This window comes from Rissa tridactyla, chromosome 1 (genome assembly GCF_028500815.1).
Source record: "Rissa tridactyla isolate bRisTri1 chromosome 1, bRisTri1.patW.cur.20221130, whole genome shotgun sequence".
Taxonomy (NCBI): domain Eukaryota; kingdom Metazoa; phylum Chordata; class Aves; order Charadriiformes; family Laridae; genus Rissa; species Rissa tridactyla.
The window spans coordinates 61,703,394-61,726,043 of NC_071466.1; the positions used below are offsets into that span (position 1 = coordinate 61,703,394).

At 41.4% G+C, this 22,650-nt stretch overlaps 2 protein-coding genes across 2 annotated transcripts in view; both read right to left on the reverse strand.

Moving 5' to 3' along the window:
• The window catches only part of GGACT (gamma-glutamylamine cyclotransferase), a 30,105-nt gene extending 23,753 nt beyond the window's left edge, over positions 1-6,352 (reverse strand). Inside the window, exon 1 of the mRNA XM_054188013.1 lies at positions 6,241-6,352. The gene's annotated coding sequence lies outside the window, so the exon portion shown is untranslated. The remainder of the gene's footprint in view (positions 1-6,240) is intronic.
• Positions 6,353-6,918: 566 nt separating this feature from the next.
• The window catches only part of TMTC4 (transmembrane O-mannosyltransferase targeting cadherins 4), a 59,067-nt gene continuing 43,335 nt past the window's right edge, over positions 6,919-22,650 (reverse strand). The window contains exons 12-18 of the mRNA XM_054182054.1: positions 21,701-21,780; positions 21,420-21,527; positions 21,148-21,289; positions 20,363-20,477; positions 19,752-19,864; positions 13,053-13,122; positions 6,919-12,535 (exon numbers count right to left, since the gene is read on the reverse strand). Coding sequence (XP_054038029.1) covers positions 12,384-12,535; positions 13,053-13,122; positions 19,752-19,864; positions 20,363-20,477; positions 21,148-21,289; positions 21,420-21,527; positions 21,701-21,780 — 780 coding nt within the window. The 3' untranslated portion in view covers positions 6,919-12,383. The remainder of the gene's footprint in view (positions 12,536-13,052; positions 13,123-19,751; positions 19,865-20,362; positions 20,478-21,147; positions 21,290-21,419; positions 21,528-21,700; positions 21,781-22,650) is intronic.

Here is a 22,650-nt window from a genome sequence, read left to right on the forward strand (position 1 = left end):
CAGAGGGCCAGAGCACCTCTCCTATGAGGACAGACTGAGAGAGTTGGGGTTGTTCAGTCTGGAGAAAAGGCAGCTCCAAGGAGACCTTATAGTGGTCTACCAGTATCTTAAATGGGCCTACAAGAAAGCTGGTGAGGGACTTTTTAGGATGTTGGGTAATGGTAGGACTAGAGGGAATGGATTAAAACTAGAGATGGGACGATTCAGACTGGACGTTAGGAAGAAGTTCTTCACCATGGGGGTGGTGAGACACTGGAACAGGTTGCCCAGAGAGGTGGTGGAAGCGCCATCCCTGGAAGTTTTTAAGGCCAGGCTGGATGGGGCTCTGAGCAACCTGATCTAGTGTGAAGTGTCCCTGCCCATGGCAGGGGGGTTGGAACTAGGTGATCTTTAAGGTCCCTTCCAACCCGAACCATTCTGTGATTCTACCTACCATTTCTCTCTACATTAAACCAACCCATAATTTCTTCTAATGAAGCTATTAGATAATGAAATTCTGTCATGCCTTACTCTCATATCACAACATGAATCCCTTGTTCATCACTAGGTCTAAATGTCATTCAAAACTACCACAATCACCGTTCTTCTAACACAAAATCAAAATAAGACCCTCATTTCTCACTCACTAGTTACAGTCTCACTTCCAATATCATTTTTCTCAGCAATGCTTTGAAGAAAATTGGTTTATTTCTATTTTCCTGCTAGCTTTCAGTATTACTGTGTATGTGGACTGTGCCTCTCCTGATGGGAAGTAATCTAACCTGTTTCCTTTGATTTCTAGAGAAATTCACACATTCTGAGATCCAGGCAACAACAAAACTGTTATTTATACAAGCTACAGTGGGTAGAAACCATAGACAAAATTACATACTTATTTTAGTGCTAAAATTCAGTGTCCATACTGTAGCCTATTTAATATGCAATTAAACAACAAACACTTGGGTTCAATGTAAAAGAATTCAGAAAGAATGCTATTAATAATTTCTTATGAACTAGGGGGTAGTATTCACCTCACTTATCTTTAATTTCCTGAAGTTCGGAATCTAGGCTGCTCATTCAGGCTTCACCAGTTGATGTAAAGAGATGTGAGCTGAAACTCTTGCCACAACTACAAATGAAACTTACATTTCAAATGCAAGTCTGTTATCTAAAGCAGCAGACTGAAGAGAGGGGCAGTAGTGAGGTCCAAAGCCACAATTCTTATCAGTACTGTGTGTCAGTAGAGACAACAAAACCTTAATTATTTGAAGTCCTGTACAGAAAATGGTTTGCCTATCAGAAGGCAAAACGCATTAAATGACAAATTTCACTAGATATGTAGACAACTTTCAGTCCCTGTGATGCAGAAGGCTGCAGCAGAGGTACAGGTTGACACACAGGATAAGGAGAGATAAAAACTACAGAAGCAAAAAATACTTTAGAGAAAAGAGAAGTCTTTTATACTACCATTCCAAAACCCTATTCAAATTGTCCATGATACTGTTACCAGAAAGTAACATAATGCCAACACATATTCCTGGGACTTGCGGAAAATAAGTAAAGAATGAGAATTTTAGACCTGTGATGGAAAATGAACATCTGTGTCTCCTTCTTCCCTAATAGGAAAGCTAAAACCCTGACTGTTGTTGGAGAGCCAGAACTCAGCCAAAACGGCAGTACAGCAGTCAAGATGCTGCTTGCTGGGATCCACGTTTCCTCTGACACCTCAATGACTTGCCTTACCCATCCTTACCTTAAGGCTCATGAACACGCCTTGCTGAACAAAAAAAGCAGCAAAGGCTGCGAGCACCCTGCACTATATTAATGGGAGCACAACCAGCAGATTGAGGGAAGTGATGATCTCTCTTGACTTGACACTCATTAGACCACACTTACAATAAACCCCAGTTTCAGGCCCCCCAGTACAAGGAAGATACTGATAAACTGCAGAGTTCAGATTGCCGCGGGGCGGGAGCACTTGCTCTGTGAAAAGCAGCTCAGGAACTTGTTCCACTTGAGAAGAGATGGCTTTGGAGTCACCCAGTATCAGTATTCCCATGAGAAGGTTATCCAGAAGATGCAGCTACGCGCTTCACAGTGGTGCATGTGGGAGTTGGAGAAACAACAGGTATAAATCAAAACAAGAGAGGATTCGACTTGATTCAAGCAACAGGGTTTTTGTGATGCAAACATTGAAGCAAGCTCACCAGAGGGGTTGTGTAGTCTCTATCCCTGTGGGTTTTCAAGATGTATCGGATAAAGCCCTGAACAGCCTAGTCTGCCCACACAGGTGACCTTGCTTTGAATAAGGAGGTTGGACTAGAGAATCCTGAGGTCCCTTCCAACCTGAATTATACTATGATAAAAGTCGCGGGACTGTATCAGGCTAGACAAAGTGAGTGATGGGAAAGAAGATAAAAAGAGAAACAGACTTGTAATTACTCTGGTATTATTTGATAGCACGTACATTTAAAATTGCAGTATTGTCCTAATAGAGATATTCTCTCCCAGCTGAAGCCCAGCACAGGTGGGATGATCTCCCTCACAGTTACAGTGGCAACACACAGCCCTGCAAAAAGGCAATGCTTCAGGGAAGGGATGAGAAAAAAGCAATTCTACGGGGCCAAGAAATTCTATCAGAACATCAGCAATATGATGGTAACTCTGGCTGTTAGTAAGGGACACGAGCAATTACCATCAAAACACTGCAGAAAGAGGTGGCCATATGGGTAATTCCAAAGGAAAAGAGGTGTCTTGTAAGACAGAGAAATCAGGAGTGTCAGTGATATTCAACATGTTTTCTCAAGATGTTAAGAGCAAATAGCTGACGCACTGAAAGAAATGACAACAGCCAAAAATTGTAATGTAAAGGGCATTCTTAAAAATCACTGTAATGGTAAATCAATAGAACGTTATATTATCCTGGTGTAGTCTGTCCTCCTTTAGTGTTAAATGGTTTTTGGAAGTGAGGAAAAGAGAGCTGGTTCACAAAATGTAATTAACCTTCTGGAGCGAAAAAGAGCATAAAATTCTAAAGAGCTACAGATTTTGATTTAAGAACAGGGATTTACTATTGCTTGAATAGTTCTGATTTTGATGAAAAAAGGTATTAAGCACACTCTTTAGAGAGACAGAATGAAAAAGGTATTACATTTGCAAACTCAATGACATGACTACATCCATACATTTCCCCTGACTCTTATTAAATTATCTATGTAATACTTACCCTCTCTGTCAGAATGCTGCAAAAAAATATTTTGAAAGATGGGAAAAAGGAAGGTAGCATCAGTTCATATAGAAAACGCACCCTATCATGGCATGTGTTCTCTGCCTAAGCAGTTCATGTCACGTAAAAAGTCGTGCAAGTTTCATATTCAATTCTACTTAAATCAAGAGAGTTGTGAAAATTATTTGACCAGGTTCAAGTTCAAAGAGCATACGGTTTTAGAGCACGGATAACATACAAGACTTGAGTGGGAACGGGGGGGGGGGGGGGGGAGGGGAGAAAAAAGAAGTACATTGCTCCCAAAAGAGAGACGACAAAAACTACAGTGACATGAAATGTATTTTTTTCTACAAACAGTAACTATTAATGCTACTTATGACTATACAAAAAAAAAAGTTTGGCTAATCCATCAGAGAGTAAAAGGAGCTAGTAGCAGAAGGCAAATGCCACCACATACCTCTGGAATTTATTATTCTCTTATTTCATTTCATGACACCCTTAGGACTGCAGCTTTGTGCCTGTAACTTACACTCACAAATTCAAAACGCAGATCAGGCAGCCACGAAACCTCGCTTCCAAAAAGCTCCCAGGGAAGAACAAACGCAATCATATGCACAACAGAAGCAGAACAGGCAAAAATCTCAGTTACATTAGCAGTCAGACGAGAGTCGTTTTCAAGAGGAAACTTCTTTTGAAACAAATAGTTGGGTTACTATTGGGAGTCACGAAAATGTATAGACAGAGTCAGACTTGGTTGGAAGGGACCTTTGAAGGTCACCTAGCCCAGTCTCCCCGCCAGAGCAGGGCTAAAGCCAGTGCTAGACAACACTTTTTCAAGCGAAGAGGCTGCGCTCAGCGGAACAGTGGGTGGGAGAGACAGCAGGACATCTGGGGCAAAACCAGGCCTGGTTTGTGCTCGGTATTCTCTGGTGGCACCTAGCTTTCCACGTCAAAAATCAGCTAAGGAAAGCATGAACTGACACGATGATCCTTTCTAAAGGATAAAAAGCAGACACTGCAGTAAGTGAAGCATTCAAAACAACATCTCTGCCCTGAACAGATAGGAGAAAATGATCAGCAAAAAACTCTGATCATACATATAAAGAAGTCATCAAAAGAAAATTTATAAGGAGCTGATGACACGACAGATATCGACGTGACCCATTCTCTTTTGTGACCGAGCGTTGCTTTGGTTAATATTCCAGTGGTCTCAAAACAAACTCATGAACAAGCTCAAAGAAACTTGCTTGTAAAGGTGATGCAGAACACCACTGTAATTTGGAAAGCGAGGAGCAAACAGGCAGCAAGAACCCAAGCAAAATGAAGTCCGACACGCATGTTGAGTAGTTAATACTTGTCAGCAATAGGGTGCAGATTTTAAAACACTAGGAACGTATAGGAAGTCCACTTTTTTTTTTTTTAAATACTTAACACCCTTGATAATTCAGGTTTTGAGACAGCCAGTAAGAGAGACATCTGTTGTTTAGCTTTTACTTACCAATGGCAATAGAATGCTGTCATACACTTAGGTAAAAAGACATGTTAGTTTTCATGACTTTGACAGCTATGATGAAGCAGGGGCAGGAGATGAGTGCTAGTTGAGGATACAGACACTTTACAGACAAACTGTAGGTTTTTAAGGCTTTTCTCAGGTGGAGGGGAGAAGAAAGATGGAAAGATGCTCATTTTTCATTCAGATAAGCAAAATTTAAAGCCTCTCTTAGTGGCCTATGCCAGACCATGAACAGTTTTAATTGTCAAGAAATTGCTTTTCCAGGTTGACTGCCTACTTAAACTAGAGAGTGTATAAAACAAGTCCACTCTTCACGGAGTTCTACAAGAAAAAACTTGGTCATGGAAATATTTATAGTTCTGCCTCTGTACATTAAGCTCTATGTAAGTCACTACCTTGATATTTTCAAAGCATGGCAAAAAATTACAGAAGTAGCAAATTAAAAAGCCCTGAAGCAGAAAATGAGGAAGTTAATTGTCTGGAGTTAACACAGATACAGCTAAATGAACCTTAACTCAAAAGCAAAAGGTTTATGTAACTCTAAAATGGAAAAGGATTCAGAAAAAAAAAAGCAGAAAATGAAAAAAAAATAGTGAAATTAAATCCTTGGGAGGTTTGCCAAGTTCAGAAAAAAATACAATACAGTCCAAGCAATGCAGACAAAAAGATTAACGATTAAGTGTTATCTGGTAAGGATGTAGGTATCAACTGTCACAGCTTTTCTTCACCTATGGTATCTGGAGTGTCTTCTGTTCTCCTTCTAGTTATTTCCTCTTCAAATACACGTCATTAACCCTTCCAAGGTAAAGCTAAGTTACTAAAATGGGTGTCTGGCTCACAATGGACGCCATCGTTTGGAGGATGCCCTGACCCCCTGACCACCAGGCGAACGCAAGGTGCAGCGCCCGGGGCCCGCCACCGCTGTCCCCGGCTCGGCGTTCGGACGTCTCTCCCTCACCCAGCCGCTATTACCGGGGCAGAGCGCCAGCTACTACCAGCCCGGCTGCTTCCGGCACGCCGAGGCGCACCGCTGCCACCTTGCCGGGCTGGCGCACCGCGGCCGCCGGGGGGAGGAGGCAGCGCGGCGCCCGGCGAGGCTGCCCTCAGCCCCGCGGACGGGATTCCGGGGCTCCTCGGCGGAGCTCCCGTCGCACCGGCTCCGCGGCCTACCAGCCCGCCTCCGCCACCTTCAACCGGGGTGCTCTCCGCCGGTGCCAGCTGTCCCCTTCTCCCCCTCCCCGGACCTCTCCTCCTCCTCCTCCGCCACCGCCGCCCTCCGCGGAGAGACCCCGTCAGGACCCGCCGCCTCTGTCCCCCCTCTCCCCGCCGGGGCAACGCCTCAGCCTAACGGCCGCCGAGGCGCGCGCGGAAGGGCACAGTCCGCTCGAAGCGCACGGAGACACCGCGTCACGTGGCGTTGGTGGCGGCGGCGGAGGGAGGGAGGGAGGGAGGGAGGGCCGGCCTGCCCCGCCTCCCGCCGGACCGAGCGCGCGCGCCCCCCGCGGAGGCGGCGGCCACTCACTCGCCAGCGCTGCCGGTGCCCTCGGTGCCTCCCGCGCCTTCCCGGTGCCGTCTGCCGCCGCCGCCTTCTGCCCGGCCCGGGGAGCCTCCCGAGGGAGTAGGCGGCGGGGCGGGGCCGGCCGCGGGGCGGGCGGGGGCGGAGCCTCTCGGCGGGCTGGCCGGGGCAGGCGGGGGTAGAGTGAAGGGGTGAAGCGGGGTCGTTGGCCCGGGCCGCCCCGGAGAGAGGCAGAGGGCCGGGCGGCCTGGGCCGGCTGCGAGAGCCGTAGCTGGGGGTGTGGGACAGCGCCCGGCGGTCCCCGGGAAGGGCCGCCCCAAAAACCGGCAACGGCAGAAGGATCCGCACTGGCGGCCCCGGAGCCATCACCAACCCGCATCCAGCAGCACAGCCCCAGGCAGCAAAAGTGGCTTATAGAGAACTTTTAAAACCACCACGGTATTATTTTAAAATATATCGACTACTCTACAGAAGGGCTGCTGGCTGTAGCCACAGGTTGATTTTGAGCCTGACAAAGCAGAAGTTTTTAAACTTGGCCAAGAGAGCGGCTTTCTCTTGACCTCCTCCTCGGGCACCCCTCACGCTGGCTCCGCGGGGAACCAGGCTGCTTTTTAGCAAAGCATCCTAAGGCTCCACGCAGTAAAATCACCGTAAGAAAACAAACAGGTGGTCAGGAGGACAAGGAGTTACGATGCCTTAATGCTCTGTTTGATGCTGAAGCATTCCGTACTGGTTTGCCTGGAGCATGGGAACACCATTCTGCAGCCCAGTTCCTGGGACAGTGAGTGATGTTCCGGCATCGGTTCCTTCCTCCTCCAGCAGTCGGTCAGTTTAAAGTGGGGTTACACCCGTTACAGACTATTCCCTTTCTTACACAATGAGCATTCAATGATTCCATTCCAGCTCTAAAGCAGGGTAAGATCGCTCAGAGTTTGAGACAGTATGTCCTGCTTTTCTTTCTATAGTTTATTGTTTCAGAGGTTGAATTAATTAGTCAGGTATTCCATCACTTTCTCAAGTGCTGTTTTGTTTTTTTTTTTATAGACATTTGCATTCAACATCAATACACTTGTGCAGAATCAGGATTTTGAACTGTTGCTCTAAGGGGAAGAACATCTTCCTCTGTCACACTACCAGCCTACCATGCCCATTACATTTTTCTTCCTATCTTCTAGCAGAACCCTGAATAAAAAACTTTACACAAATAAACAACATTGTCACAATTAAAATCTATGCAAAAAGATAGCAAAATGCAGATTTATTACATGGCTTCACTACAAATGTATTTAATTCTTGCTCAGCTGAAAATAAATTGGAACGCACCATTGGCAATCTACATGATTAACACTACATTAAAAAAACAGTTCAACTCAGCAATCACGAGCTACCAATTTCAGTATCTGTGGGGATTTTTTTTTCCTAACAAAAATACTTATTTTTAAAAAGCCCTGAACCACTTGACATGTATCGCTGCTGAACACCCACGCCAGAACACCGCAGTGCAGGTAATCCGTCCTCCGGTGCTCAACAGCCCGTGCAGCTACAGGCACATCCTCTTCTTCCCAGTGGCTATGTGGTCCTTTTCCCCTAAAGCACAGGCTCCAAGCTGCCGCGCTTATAACATTACACCTATGTACAACCACTTCACGTTATTGTGGGTCCAGCACCCAGTTTAAAGCATCTGTTACTGGTGGCACCTGCTGCTTATGGTGGTACGTGACAGATGTTTGGCACCCTCGGCGTTTAGGTCACTGAAATTCAACCATGGGGTCTTGCTTTTGTTTCTAGCGGATTTTAGTCTTTTCTAGTTTACCATGCCCTCATAAACATGTATTTGATAGAGACATATCAAGAGCTGTGGAAAGAAGCACCATTCAGTGAAAGGGCAAATCAAGAATCCCGCGGGAGCCTACATGTAACGGTAGGTATGTAAATGCACCTACGCTCACATGAAATGTCGAACACAAGCAGGAACCAGCAAATAAATATAAAGATATTTAAACTGAAAAAAAACCCACGACATAGGAACGGGCTATACTATCACGTTTAACATTCTAACAGCTACAGCTTGAAACAGCAACTTCAATTTATGAAAAAAATCTCACCTTTGCAAATTTACAGTTGCTTTAGATTGCTTTTAAAACAAAGTGAAGGACAGCAAGAGTCAATTTAATAAGAAGTTGTTACCATTTATTGTGATCATAGAAAAGCTAACAATGGGCCTGAATGTTCTGTTTCTGTAGGCAGAGATTTGACATTCAGATGCTTTATCAGCCGTATAAATTTAACTGTCTGCAGAAACCAAAGCTCTTTTAATTTGTCTCATCCCATTCCCTCATCCAGCTACTATAACACTCTGACTCTCAAGGCAGGTACCTGCCAATTTGCTTCAATGCCAGTCTTTTAATATTCTTGGTGCAGATAATGTACGAGAGGCGGGTGGGACTGGATTACTTCAACTAAAAGCAGCAGTGAGATTTTCTTCGTATATATGAGCTGATCACCTTAGTTACCCTTTGAAGTTAGTGAAGAGGAATACCTGCTTCAAGTACATGATGCCTCATGTCCTAAAGATGCTTTCTTTAGGAGACGAATCATGTTTCAGATTACCTTGTTTTTCTCCCCAGTGACTATACAGATGCAGGTATCTCAAATATGAAGGAAATGAGTTCCCAGTGAATAGGCCCAATATTTTTAACAAACCATTCAAAAGTATTGAAGATTTTTATTTCTGAGTGCTCATAAACACACACACAACCCACATCTCTAAAGTTTAAATCCTAAGAGGAAAATACATGTACATGGCATTGGTCTAAACATGAGAGAAACATACAATTAGGGAACTCCCTTGGAAGTTTTTAATGAAAAAAGACTGTCACCCATAGCAGTCATTGTGAATATTTTTCTGACTCCATTCTGTACATGAAATCATTCTGTATTTCTCTCCTCAGAACTGTATTTGAACAATCAATCTTTGAAAGAAAAAAATGTATCTGGGTTTCTTAATTTCACTACAGAATCAAGCAGGCCAGCTGATAAGCAGGAAACTTTAATCTTCTGTAATTAGCAATGGTGGAAATGTAACGTGGGGAAAAAAATCCACCAGGCTGGAAAGACAGACAACGTTTGTAACAACATTTATGTACAAAACCACTTTTTCTTCACCTTTCTCTCTTCCAGGTTGTGTGTTCTGTACTATTCCAGGTATTATGAGGTATGAAAAAACAAGCAAAAAGTTAACATTATAACCATTTTAATAAAACTCACTGTATTATTTGCACTCTCAAAATATTTCTGAAAATAAAGTAAAAAAATATTTAGCATTCTTGAAAGTCTTAAGGAATTTTTTATTAAAAAAGCAGTCTTGTTTGTTGCTTATTTTGAACCCTATTCTGCCTCAACATTACACTCAGACATAAGGGTATCCTTCCTATTACCATCATACAAGTAATCACAATGAATTTCTGTAGCACTGAAAATGATATAAAACAAATAAACCCTCACAAAAATATATACAAGTAGCCGGAAAACTAAGCAAGGAGGAATTATGTTGTCTGTATTGAAGAGTAAACACCGTTTCCAAATACCAACAAAACATCCAATTTGTTGGCACGTCTCTTCCATCTAAGACTCTTGAGTAGAAGGACAAACTAACTTCCACAGAGGAATTCCTACAACAACTTTGGTTTATAATGACCTAGAGAGAATTAATACCCCTTACATAATATTGATCTAGTGGATTTCTGTAAAGCTAATATGCCAGGCAACAGGCAAAACTATACATTTGAACTTCATGATGAGAATAATAATTTAAACTTGGTATGTCATAATCCAAATATACAGAAAAGACCTGGTTATATTAAACACATTTATCTTCTCCTATAAACTAGCTCATCCAGCCAGATCCCAACTCTTTAATACCTCGTGACTGAAGTAGCTAAGTGTTCTCTGCATCTGATGAATAATAGGCTATGTCTGGAAAGCCTTAAAAGGTTGCTGATTGTAAAGGGTGTATCTGTTTCAGCATGTTTTAGATACAAAAGTTGGTGTGACTAAACTATGCTGGTTACCAGAAGATGACTAGCCATACTGGTGCAGCGTTCTGATGGAGCAGTACAGAGACTTATCAAAAAGCGTGTTTATATCCTGCAAATATATTCAGAAACTAGTTTCTGAAAATTTTGTCCCAGAAACCTAAAGAAATGGAAACAATCGCATCAACTTGGTACCCTATATGAACTAATTAGCCCTGCTGAGAAACAGGCTATATTTGCAGGAGAGGAGCACTGCACTAGCACAAATGCACGCCTCTGGTACCTCAACTAAAACCAGTATGGCAACATACCATATAATGCAGGCATATTAATTAATTCAAAGCCAAATTCGCGGACAGCACCACGCTGCCACAGCCTTGCTGGCCAGATTTACAGTTAGTCTGGCAAGACTATTACATTACAGTAGCTGCACTACTGGTAGTACCCAAACTAGCTTTGTCAGAGGATGCTTTGGTAGCTCTGAGTATTGCAATGTGCTCTGTAGACACACATGATTCTTGAAACAACTGTCGTTTCCAAGCAAATTTATAATGTCAAAGCAGCCCATTGTAGGTTCAAAATATGGTATAGATGTAGAATGGTTACACGGTGGTCAGATGGCAAGGTCACATGACATCCTGTCCTAGGGCAGGCATTCCCCTGACACTTTAAATGGTTCCACACATAGATGACTTGTGTATGGAGAACATTACACAACCTCCTAGGCAAAAATCATCAGACAAATTAGGAAAGTTGCAAATACTGCACTGATCAGTTTCTGCCTGGGGGAGATGGTCGGCAAGAATAAAGGAATATGAAAAGAGAGGTAAAGTTTTTGCATCCAATAGCAATCTTCCAATCTTAAAAACAAAACAAAACAAAACCCCACAAATAAATAGACGTGACTACTTCCTGAAGCGGGAATGTAAATATTAGCACAAGACAAACAACTCTGGACAGGCAGAGTTTAAACGTGTATTAAAGCATAGCACAGTTTGAAAAGTGACATCGTATCAATGTATACTACCTCTGAATCATGCCACCTCAATGTGATCAGCTTATGCATTAACAGCTGTGCTTATTTAACTGCCACTTCAGCAAACACATGAGCCATGGGAGACAAAGGTGAAGCCGAGTTCCTTCCAGTTAATACATCAACAGTCAAGGTCAGTTCCTCTGCCCAGTTACTTTCTCACAGAAATTCTCTCCTTATTTACCAACAATATAGGAGCTGAAAGGTGTAATGTCCTTAACCAGAAAGGACTGAAATGCCTGAGAACACAAGAATTGGCTCCTGTAGATGCTATACTGTATTTAGACCACAGACCTGCTGCAGGAGCTAAAGCAATTCTGACTTGTTGCCCAAGTTGTCTGCGCTAGATGAGGCTGCCTGCAAGAACAGAAACTCCAGCTGACTCCTCTCTCGCCTAACACTTCTTTTCCCTTTGCTGCTAGCTAAAATCTCCGTCTAATCGAAGAGTATTTTCTCCACTCAAGCATACCTCAGCAGTACACTGTCTGACAAACGTTTATGGTCAAATCCTTGTCCTCATTTACTCCTGTACAAATCCAACACTTTACAGAGTGGAATCAGAAACAGGAACCAGGGCATAACCCAAATAACACAAGTAGACTGACGTGCTGGAGAGAATCCATTCTTCCACTGGCTCTGCAGGACTGTCAGTAAAAGGCAGTAATAAAACTGAAGTGGACAGATATTCTTCACACTTAAAAAGATCAGGATTTAAACAGGAAATTGCACTTTTTAAAGAATCACTTTCAGAAGTAAAACTGCCTTCTGATATTCATCCTGCTACTAAAAAGTCAGATGATGATATCAAATTACAAGTGAAAGCCGTGAAATTCCATCTGCACTGCTTTCGTATACCTATAAAAACGTTCTAAGGGACTTTAAAAGCAGTTCAATAGTAAAAATAAAATGATCCCTCAAGCTGAAATGTTAGGATCTGTAGGAGGGCATAATTGGACATTCAAGTGTGCGGTGCTGGTGGTGTTACTGTTTTTGAGAAATAATGACCGAATCCTTTACATGGTCAGAAGTACCCATGTAACATTAATCGTAAACAGCATGCACGGACAACCTGAAAAGAAATATCAGGCACCGCCTTTCTTTTGCAATTGCTCCAGTTTTCTTCTTAAGAGGTTGTAGTTTTCCTTCGTCCCGGGTGCCATAGGATCGAGCTTCAGAGAGACTTCATAGTGCTTCTTTGCCAAGTCAAGATTTCCCCAGCGATGGTAAAGCACAGCTGGAACATCAATGAGGAATTTCATTAGCAATATTGTTGAATAACGTGCAATCTTGCCAATCACTTGGAAAACAACATTAAAGCATTTGTTTTCAGTGAGGGTCTCTCGCTGGCTGGTGGCACAGTAGCTGCTTGTTCTGTTGCCAAATGCAGGAGCAAAGCCTGGGAGCAAAACTGGCATGGGAATGATGAAGGAATGAATTACACTGCAGCCATAAATGGCAGCTCTTATCTGGTGAGCTCATTGAGGGTTACAAGCATAGCATAAATGAACCAATTTGCAGACACTGAAGTGCGGCTACCTCTGGGCTGGATTGTGCAGCCCTCTTGATCTGTCATATCGTGTGACAGCTTTTCTGGTTTAGTGCCCTATTCTTCTGGCTAGCAGTTTTTCTAGGAAGTAAAATGGAAATCTGCCCAGCAGGAAGAAGGCTCAAAAGATTGCTTTTTCTTTTTAAACACAATGAATATGAAGCAAACAAACAATACAGCTGATAAGAGTTAGAAAGGCTCTTACCCAAATTACCGTGATAACTGGCAGCATTTGGATTGGCTTTAATTGCCTTGAGGAACAAAGCTTCAGATTCCTGAATAATTTAGAAGAACAAGTCAACAGGACGGTCTACTCTTGTAGTATATAAAGTAATGCAAAATTTACCCACAACTGTAATTAAAAACCCTCCCAATCTATGCCATATTTATATGATACCACTATATGTATATTCTAAACCTGTGTGCTCCTGTAGCTCAGGTGACTACAGCCTCTAGAAAACAGAAATAATGCTACAAGTAAGTGTCATGCTTCCACAGGCTGCTGTTATTTTAGCAGAGAGCTATTAAGCATTGGTGAAGTTTGTGAAGTAGTTTACTTAATTTTTTTTTGCCTAGTTATAATATTTTCAAACATTATCTACTGAAGTTTTCCCTATTTATTCAACCAAGTTAAGGATAATATAATTCACTATCTGAGCAAACTGCTTTTAGACACCTTTCCCTTTAAAATAGTTTTTAGCATTTAAAATGGGGGCATTCCAGTAAACTCCTTTCAAACAGATCTTTCAACATGGTTCTCAATGAAGAGTAGCTGAGTGCCCGCTACTTAAAAAATCAAGCCAATTGAAATATTCCTCACATGTCCTTGTATGTTATCTTTTCCTTATTCCCACTTGCAGTGTGTACTTTAAAGACTGTTGATAGCTGAGTCCTTCTTAGAAAAGCTGAGCTCCCTCACGAAATATTCAAAGAACAATTTACCACTAAATTTATTCTGTAATTCAAACATTTTTATTTTCCCAAACTAGCTGCTAATATAGGTACTTTTGTTCCAGAGCATATTTCCTGAAGAAATTAAGAAAGATAAACCCCCCAATCCAAATGGAGCGTATTTACTTGCTTGTGTGCCAGCTTAGATATTTTAGAGAGCAAATTTTACATAGATTTCTATGCTGTGCCGTGTTTTAGGGAAAGTTGCGCACTGAGTTTCAATGCAAATGACCTGAAGATAAAATTACCTCAGTGTGGTAGGCTTCCATGTGAATGCACATACTTGTTATCTGAGGTATGTGAGAACAATAACCTAGGGCAAAGCCCTTTCCATTGTGCTAAGCTTTTATTACTTATATCCACAAAGCACAACACAGGCTCCACTGAAAAAGAAAACCTGTCAGCCAGATTTTTGGTTCCAACATCTTCTCATGTGAAGCGTGAAAGAAGTCTCTGTAAGGGTCCCTCCTCAGGGGACAAGAAACTTCTGATGTCAAGACTGAGTCACTCAACTCTGAGTGACTTAAGGGCTTCCCAGTATGTCCAACTTCAAACCTAAACTACATGCTCCTTTCAAAGCATTCCTTAGCACAGCTGATGCTGCCGCTCTGAAGCCAAAAGAGCGTGATGCAGAAAGTGCCTTCATCTTCTCGGGTCAAGGAAATTACAAACCCTAGGGTTCTTGACAAATCCTTTTGCAGGACATTCTGTTTCAGGAGAAGGACTACATGGATAGAAGTGAGCAAGGGAACCAGATGTCTGGAAATTTAGGGAGTATATAACTCCATAGTGCAAGTTTTAGCATTGCTTTTTCCTGGCATAAGCGGCAGCTCCAGCATTTTCATACCCAGACTATTGATGTTCCTGGGTGCACTGGTCTCTTCGAAACCCATGCTATTTAGTGTTTTCATTAATGTTTTGGATGATGGGACTGAATGCACTTTCAAAAACTTTACAGACAGCACCTAAGAGGAGGGAGTGATCAATACACTGGAGGGGAGAGCTGCTATTCAGAGGGACCTGGACAGGACAGAGAAATGGACTAGTAGGTATCACAGAATGGTTGAGGTTGGAATGGACCTCTGGAGGTCATCTGGTCCAGCCTCCCTGCTCAAGCAGGACCAGCTGCCAAGGACCATGTCCAGGCAGCATCTCCAAGGATAGAGACTCCACCACTTCTCCGAGCAACCTGTGCCAGTGTTTGGACAGAGTCCCAGTAAAAGAGCATCTCCTGATGTTCGGAGGTAACATCCCATGTTTTGGTTTGGGCCCATTGCTTCTTGTACTGTCACACAGCACCACTGACTCCATCCATTTTGCACCTTCAGGTACTTACATACGTTGAGATCCTCCCCCTGAGACTCCTCCAGGCAAAACATTCCCATCTCTCTCAACCTTTCCCCATAAGAAAGATGCTCCAGTCCCTTCATCATCTTCATGGCTCTTTGCTAGACTCTTTCCAGTATGTCCATGGCTCTATGGGAACTGGACACAGGACCCCAGGTGTGGCCTCACCAGCAAAGAGGAAGGATCACCTCCTTCAACTTGCTGGCAACACTCCTAATGCAACAAGGATATCGTTAGCCTTCTTTGCCGCAAGGGCACATTGCTGGCTCATTTTCAATATTTTGGTGTCCACCAGGACCCTCAGGTGCTTTTCTGCCAAGCTGCTTTCCAGCTGGGTAGCTCCACGCGTATACTCTGCTGGGCTTGTTCCTCTCCAACTGCAAGGCTTTGCACTTTCCCTTGTTGAACTGAATGAGTTTCCTACCAGCCCATCTCTCCAGCCTGTTTAGGTCCTTCTGGATAGTGGCATGACCCTCTGCTACTCCTCCTAGTTTGCTGTCATCTGCAAACTTGCTGAGGGTGCACTCTGCCCCATCAGCCAGATTAATAATGAAGATGTGGAACAGGACTGGACTGCAGGAATCTCACGAAGTTCAACAAGAGTACATGCAAAGCCCTGTATCTGGAATGGGATAACCCCACGCAAAAGTACAGGCTGGGGGGGCAACTGTCTAGGAAACAGCTCTACAGAAATGTATCTGGTGAGCCTGGTAGACAGCAAATTGAATAAAAGTCATCAGCGTACCCTCACAGCAAAGATGATCAACCACATCCTGGGCTGTATTAAGTAGAAGTACAGCCAGCAGGTCCAAGTGAAGTAGTCCTTCTCCTCTATTTAGCACTTGCAAGACCACATCTAAGTATGTGTTCAGGCTGGGGATCCCCATTGCAAGACAGACATGGGCATACTTTAGCAAGTCCAGCAGAGAACCACCAAGATGACTGGGGGCTGGAGGACAAGACATACAATGAGCAGCTGAAAGAACTGGATCTCTTCAGCTTTCAGAAGAGGAGATGAAGGGGAGGCCTTATTGCTATCTACAAGTACCTGATCAGATGATACAGAGAAGACTGAGACAGACTCTTAAAAGTCAGTGAGACAGGATGAGACACAATGAATGGAAACGGGCATACAGGGAATTCCAATTAGATAAAAGGAAATTTTTTTTTTACCATAAGGGTGGTCAAGCACTGGAAGACGCTGTCCAGAGAGGTTTTAGATTCTCCATCTGTAGAAATGTTCAAGATTCAACTGGAGATGACCCTGATTTGGGTCAGGAGTTGAACTTGATGACCTCTGGATGTTCCTTCCAGTGAAAATTACTCTATGATTCTAACTCAGTCACCTGAGAAACATACTAAGACTCAAACACTTGGCAAGTGTAGTGGTGGTGGAAGATAACCTCCTCTTTTCGTACAACCATCCAAGCCTCAAAATCAACAATGAAGTGGCACTTGAAAGCATGTAGTAGTCGAAAGTCACACAAAATTGTATTTTTTTTCCACTGCAAATTTTAGTATTTTGGTCTAGTAAGTAAATCTCTGCTTTCTTCACTGGGCAAGTTAACAGCAATCAAAGTGAAAGATGTGCTGTCCAAATTAATTCAGTTTTATGCCTAAAAGTTGCCACCTACACAAAGGAGAAGCACCTAATGTATGGACTCATCCTTTCACTGCTGAAGCACGATGGGACAACATGTGCAATGCATTCCCAGAAAATTGAATGAAATAAGATTCTCAGAGTTAGCTGCCATTACCATACATCTTCAGCTACATGCTGAAAACATTTTTATCACCACTGCTTTGCTCAGCAGCTAGTAGAAGTGTACTGGCTGATTAAAGGCTATTTAAGGTGCATCATATTCATATTACTGTAGATATATGGAATAAATATACATTGCAGTACATCCGGTGATGTTTCAAATTGCTCTGTCTTGCCAAATCTCTTGTTGCCAAGAAACTTGCACACTGCATATAGCAAAGGCTTTGGGTAAGCACACTGCATTCCATCTGCTGCCAAGGCCACAGCACAAAATTGTAGGCTGGCTTTATTTCAAATACAAAAAATGCTGAATGGTTTTGATTTATTGTACTTTTTACTGAAAAAGCATAGATGTATATGTAACAAAAATGCAGCACAGATATTTTCAAATAACTAAAGATAGCTTGGTTCTTCATCTATTGCAACAAGAATGAAAATTTAAAGGAGAACTCTAACTTGGTGTAACATGTTAATTGAAAAACAAAACAAAACCACCAAAACAGCTCATCCTTGATGTGCTTTTGTTTCTGGAACAATAAATCGTTCATGAGTAGATACAAACAGAAATCATAAAGGGTTGGGGTTTTTTTGGTCACTTAGGAAACCCATCTTCTGCTGAAAATCAAAGTGCATTTGAAACTGAAGGAGAATATTGTGTGCTTATTGGAAGGAAATCTCTTCTAACAGTCAAACCTTTTTGACTCAATACCTTTTAACATAAGAGATAACAAAAAAACCCCAGAACAAATCTTACTTTATGGCAACAGAGCCAATACAGTAACAACTTTTATACAGACACATAACAAGTAACCTAATAAATGAAATGCCGGAGGTTATACAACACATCAGACACAGCCAGGCAGCCCTCTAAAAATTACCTCCGTCACCCTGACAGTCTCCATCCCCCCACCCTCCCTTCCTGAACACTCAATAAAAACACTTAAAGAGCCATCTCTGTTTTTACTTGGTGAGGGGATAGACAAGAAATCTATATTTTCCATGCTTTTTACTGTCTTTTGGCATGCTCCCACCTAAAAAACCTGTATCTCCTCTTTCCAGGCAAAGCAAAATACAGCTGCTGAGATGATAACCTTTTCTAAGTAAGCCTACTTTCCAATCCGCTTGATTTGCTTTTCCTGTTATAACCCATCAATTTCAAGTTACTACTAAAGTTTTTTGCTCTACACAAACCTACTACTCCGTATTGAAATAGTAAAACACTCACCGGCTCCCATTCTTTCTTCCCTGGACTCCACTGCTCCTTTTGCTTTATTCAGGATGCTGACTTCAAGTCAGCTTCATTTTCCACTACTATCATTTCTACTTTGTTTCCAACACATTCCCCTGCAGCATAATGACCTTTCAGGGCTAGCAATCAAAATCAGTACTTCCTTTTTTTATTTTTTAAATCCACTAAGATAGACTTGTTTCTCCTACACCTGGAAAAGTTTTCTAGCTTGTTTTCAACTTATTTTTTTCTACTTATTTCACTGTAAATGCTCTTTATTCTGTCATGCTGCATACTCTTGATGAATAGCTATACAATCTATTCTTTCACAGTCATGACTCACCAAAATAACCCTAGCAATTACCTCCTCTATGATCTCATCCCTTATACATTCTGGATGTTAATTTGTATCCTTCTGGAGCTTTGTTAGTGTCACCTAAAGTATATTTTATAACAGTGTCAGGTGGAGAGAGAAAGAGAGTGTACAGAAAAAAACTCCAGACAGTCTAGCAAAACAGTAACAGGGCAGGTGTCTAGCAGCATCACTAACAGAAAAAGCAAGTGCTGGGTTGTCACAGGCCCTGGTTCCACATGTGGACAGGTCATGACTCTACAGATGAACAGGACTGTAGAAATTTAAGTGGACAGAGTAACTGGTGGAAAAATGTATCTATTCTGAGAAGTTTAGCATCATAAAATCTTCTTACTTTGTATATACTGAAGGATGTTTCTCCAGCGCTGCTAACATTATCATTATCAAAAAGTCATCAAAACCTTCAAAAGCCATAGTTCAGTAAATCATGTTTTTCTGAGGAATACCAAAAACTTCCTTGATTATTAATTTGTCCCTATCATATACATACATCAGTGACTATGGAGTCAATTAAAACAACTAAATATATTAACTGTGTATGATTTATTCTCTATCAGGTCATACAATTCCTTTTGGAAAATAACTCATTCTCATTGGTTCCATCACATTTACTACTTGTCAATGTAAGTAGCTAATGCTGAGGTACCACTCGCAGGCTGGTCCAATGCATCCAAGACAAAGTTCGATACATCGCTCAATGTATGGACTTTTTCCTCATAATATTCTGGGATTACCCAGGTATCGTATCCTCAATCTGTGATAGCAAATCTGTAATATCTCTATTTTAGATAGCATCTGAGGCAAAGAGGCTAGAATTCATATTGGGTAATGGTAAGCCTTGCTTCCTTTACATACGAAAAGGACAAGGACTAGCATATCACATCTAATTTTTCTTCCTGAACCCAGGCCTCTAAATCAGAGCAGGCTCTCTCTATCGGCAGTGAAGCAATACAAGACCCTAACTGCCCTCTAGTGTGCTTAAGAGCCTATTTCTCTCCACTGACCACCGACATAGTTTAGGGCAGCAATATTCCTAACACAGGCATCTAAAATAAGGTGGGATGAATTTAGGCCAGAATCACACAGCAGTACTGTGGGCAGTACAGAAATGGACATTGAAACCTTATTATCTAAGTCATAGTTCACAATGGCCTCCTCGAACAGTTTCTACGAAAAACTTACACATAGTATAAACAGGAAAATAAAAGCCAAACCAAACACTTGGAAAGCTCCAGTTACCTACCTTGTATTTTTGCGATTTCCCCAGTACGTTTGCCAATGAAAACATAAGGGAATGATCATTAGGTATTAATCCCAGGGCCTCTCTTCCAACTGCTTCTGCTTGAGCTAGATTGCCTGGGAGCCCAGGTAGAGGAAAAAGAGAAAGCATCTTTTAACACAGTCTTATTAGTTACTTCTCATGCTGCAAGTACACATATTTTATGAATAGCTGATTACATGCATTTTTAAAGAAAACCAGGTATCACACACATACAAAAGTAAAGCCCTGCAGAATAAGAAAATAGAAAACCTCCATTTTGTTTTCAACAGATAACACTTTCAGAAGAACAACAAAGCACAGATTCAAATGTTCTCAAGTTTGGTCTGTAATACAGACATGCTTGCACAATGGTGGCATTTCAATCAAGCATCAGAAATTCATGCTTGCTTGAATAAATTTCAAACGATTTCAAGTGATGCTCTAAACTACTGAGTCAGAAGGTATTCTTATATTTATACAGGGTGCGTTGGTAGCCAAGTAAGAGGCAGAACTTCTTTTAGATAAATACAGGTAAAGATTTAAGTTTTGCAAGATGCCGAATTATTCATTAAAACATTCAAATGGGCTTATACCTGTGTTATCAAGCAATATAATCATATTGTTCCAAGCCAAACTATGCTCTGGTTTCAGAACTGTAGCATTCCTCCACGCATTCAATGCATCTATATGGCGATTCAAATCTGCATACTAAAAAGAAAGAGAACCCCAGTAATTTCACCCTGATTTGTTTTACTTTCTTATCATGCACTAAAGACACCACAGAGTTGTTAATGTCTCATTCCATTCTAGTAGAACAAAAATAGATGTTTTTGTCTATAGACAAAAATAAGAAATGTAAAAAGAATACTAGGGTAATATGGAAGATAGACTGCTGGATACTAATTTTACACTTTTACACTTTTCTCTGGGAGCCAAGCTTGTTTTCAAATATGCGTGTACCAGCAGGATGGGGAGGAAAACCAGCATGCAATTTAGAAATCTACACAAGAGGATAAGTAAATATTTAATAGAAATATTTCCAGTAATCTAAATAGACTTTTGGCAGAGTTCTACTACCTAACAATACTAATGACTGCAAAACAGTCTAATATTGAGAAATGGTTAATAATATCTCTCGAACAAAAGAACACAATCTGTATTTTTGTTTATATATCTTTATATGAAAAGGTAGGACTACTAAAGGTGGTATGGAACGAAGTATACCGGGAAAGCAACAGGAAAACTACTGAAAATATTAAGTCACCCTGAACTACACATCAAGCAAACTAGAATAACTATCAGCATTTAACAGTACAGCAGAATTACATACAGACACAGAGATTACTGTGATAGCTATCATTTATTCAAAAGCACTTACCAACCGCCCTAAATTGTAGTAACAATCTGGATATTTTTTCCTATGTTTAATTGCTGTCCAGTAGCTTTGCTCTGCCTCTTCAAACCTTCTTAAACTGTTCTGTACTATTCCTAGATTCATCCAGGCAGCAGCAAAATCAGGCCTGGGCAAATTGGGGGGGGGGGGAGGAGGGGGAGCAAGAGAGGACAATTGAGCATTTGGAACACAAGATCCTATTGTATTATTTCTGCTCAGTTGGTGCAGAACACTGCTTAGCATTGTTCTAAACATACTGTATTTGTACAGCTAAGGACAGCAACTCCTCCGCTTCTTGGAGCTCATTTCTTTCTTTCAGAATATTTCCAAGGTTGTTCATGGCATGTACATATTTAGGATTCAACCTAAAATTCAAAATTTAAAGGATGGTTATTATGTATGGGACATGTATTACTATATGCAAATTGCTAGCTCTGCAATGCTGCAGACCATGAAAATGAATACCTAAGCATTTTCTTCATGTTAAACATGAAAGCAATTTTAGGCTAGTTCATTAAAGCAGTAAAATTACTAATACCTTACAGCTTCTCTGTAGTATTTGATTGCAGCACTTTGATTTCCTTTGTCAGCCAGGTTTTTGCCAACATTGTAGTGCACCTGAAAACAGAGATGAACATTCTACCAGGTGCTATACAGTCAGGTATTTCGTGGAGACAAGTTGCTATAAATTCTTATTCCAAATAGATACAGTCAGTGCTTATGTCATTCACTGCTGGCTTTTGTTGTAGGTGGATACTTAAGATCGGACAATATATACAATGAAGACAGCAAAACAAAATTTGAGGTATAAATTAATGAATCAGCTTACCTGTTCCAGCTACTTAAGAAAGACTGTTCACTTCCTGATTTTATAAATGAGGTCATCACACTTTCCACAAGACTCTCTCTATTGAGACCTCCTGCTCTTTACTTATTTGTCAGTAAGAGAAAGTCTGACTCGATCAAATCCACCACAGCAGAAGAAACACTACAGCAATGTAAATGGTGATTAAACTTTGCTTTCACCATAGCATAAACTAGAAGAAACTCAACATTAACAGAAAAACTAAGCTCCATATTTCAAAACCAACCAAAAAATAACAAGCACACACTAGTATTGTCTTCGGATAAAAATACATCAAACAGCATTTCTGAAATAAAAATAACGTGTACGGCAACATGTTGGAGACCCTGCTTGTTAAAAAGTGGAGAATTAAGGAAGGATCTAGAGCTCTGAGGTACAGTTACAGGGAAGAAGACGCATCATCTGAACTAATGGAAAGGACTAGCTAGGAATAAATATATTTCAGGAAAAATCTGACTTGGAAGACACCTTAAATCCTACTTTAAGACAAATCTCAGAAGACTACATTACCTGGGTCAAAGGGAAGACTTAAGTTTAGAAACGTACTGTGAGTACTGACTCCTGAAAACAGACTTCTCAGCAACTATATCAGAACTCATTATTTAAATTACCTTAGTATTTGA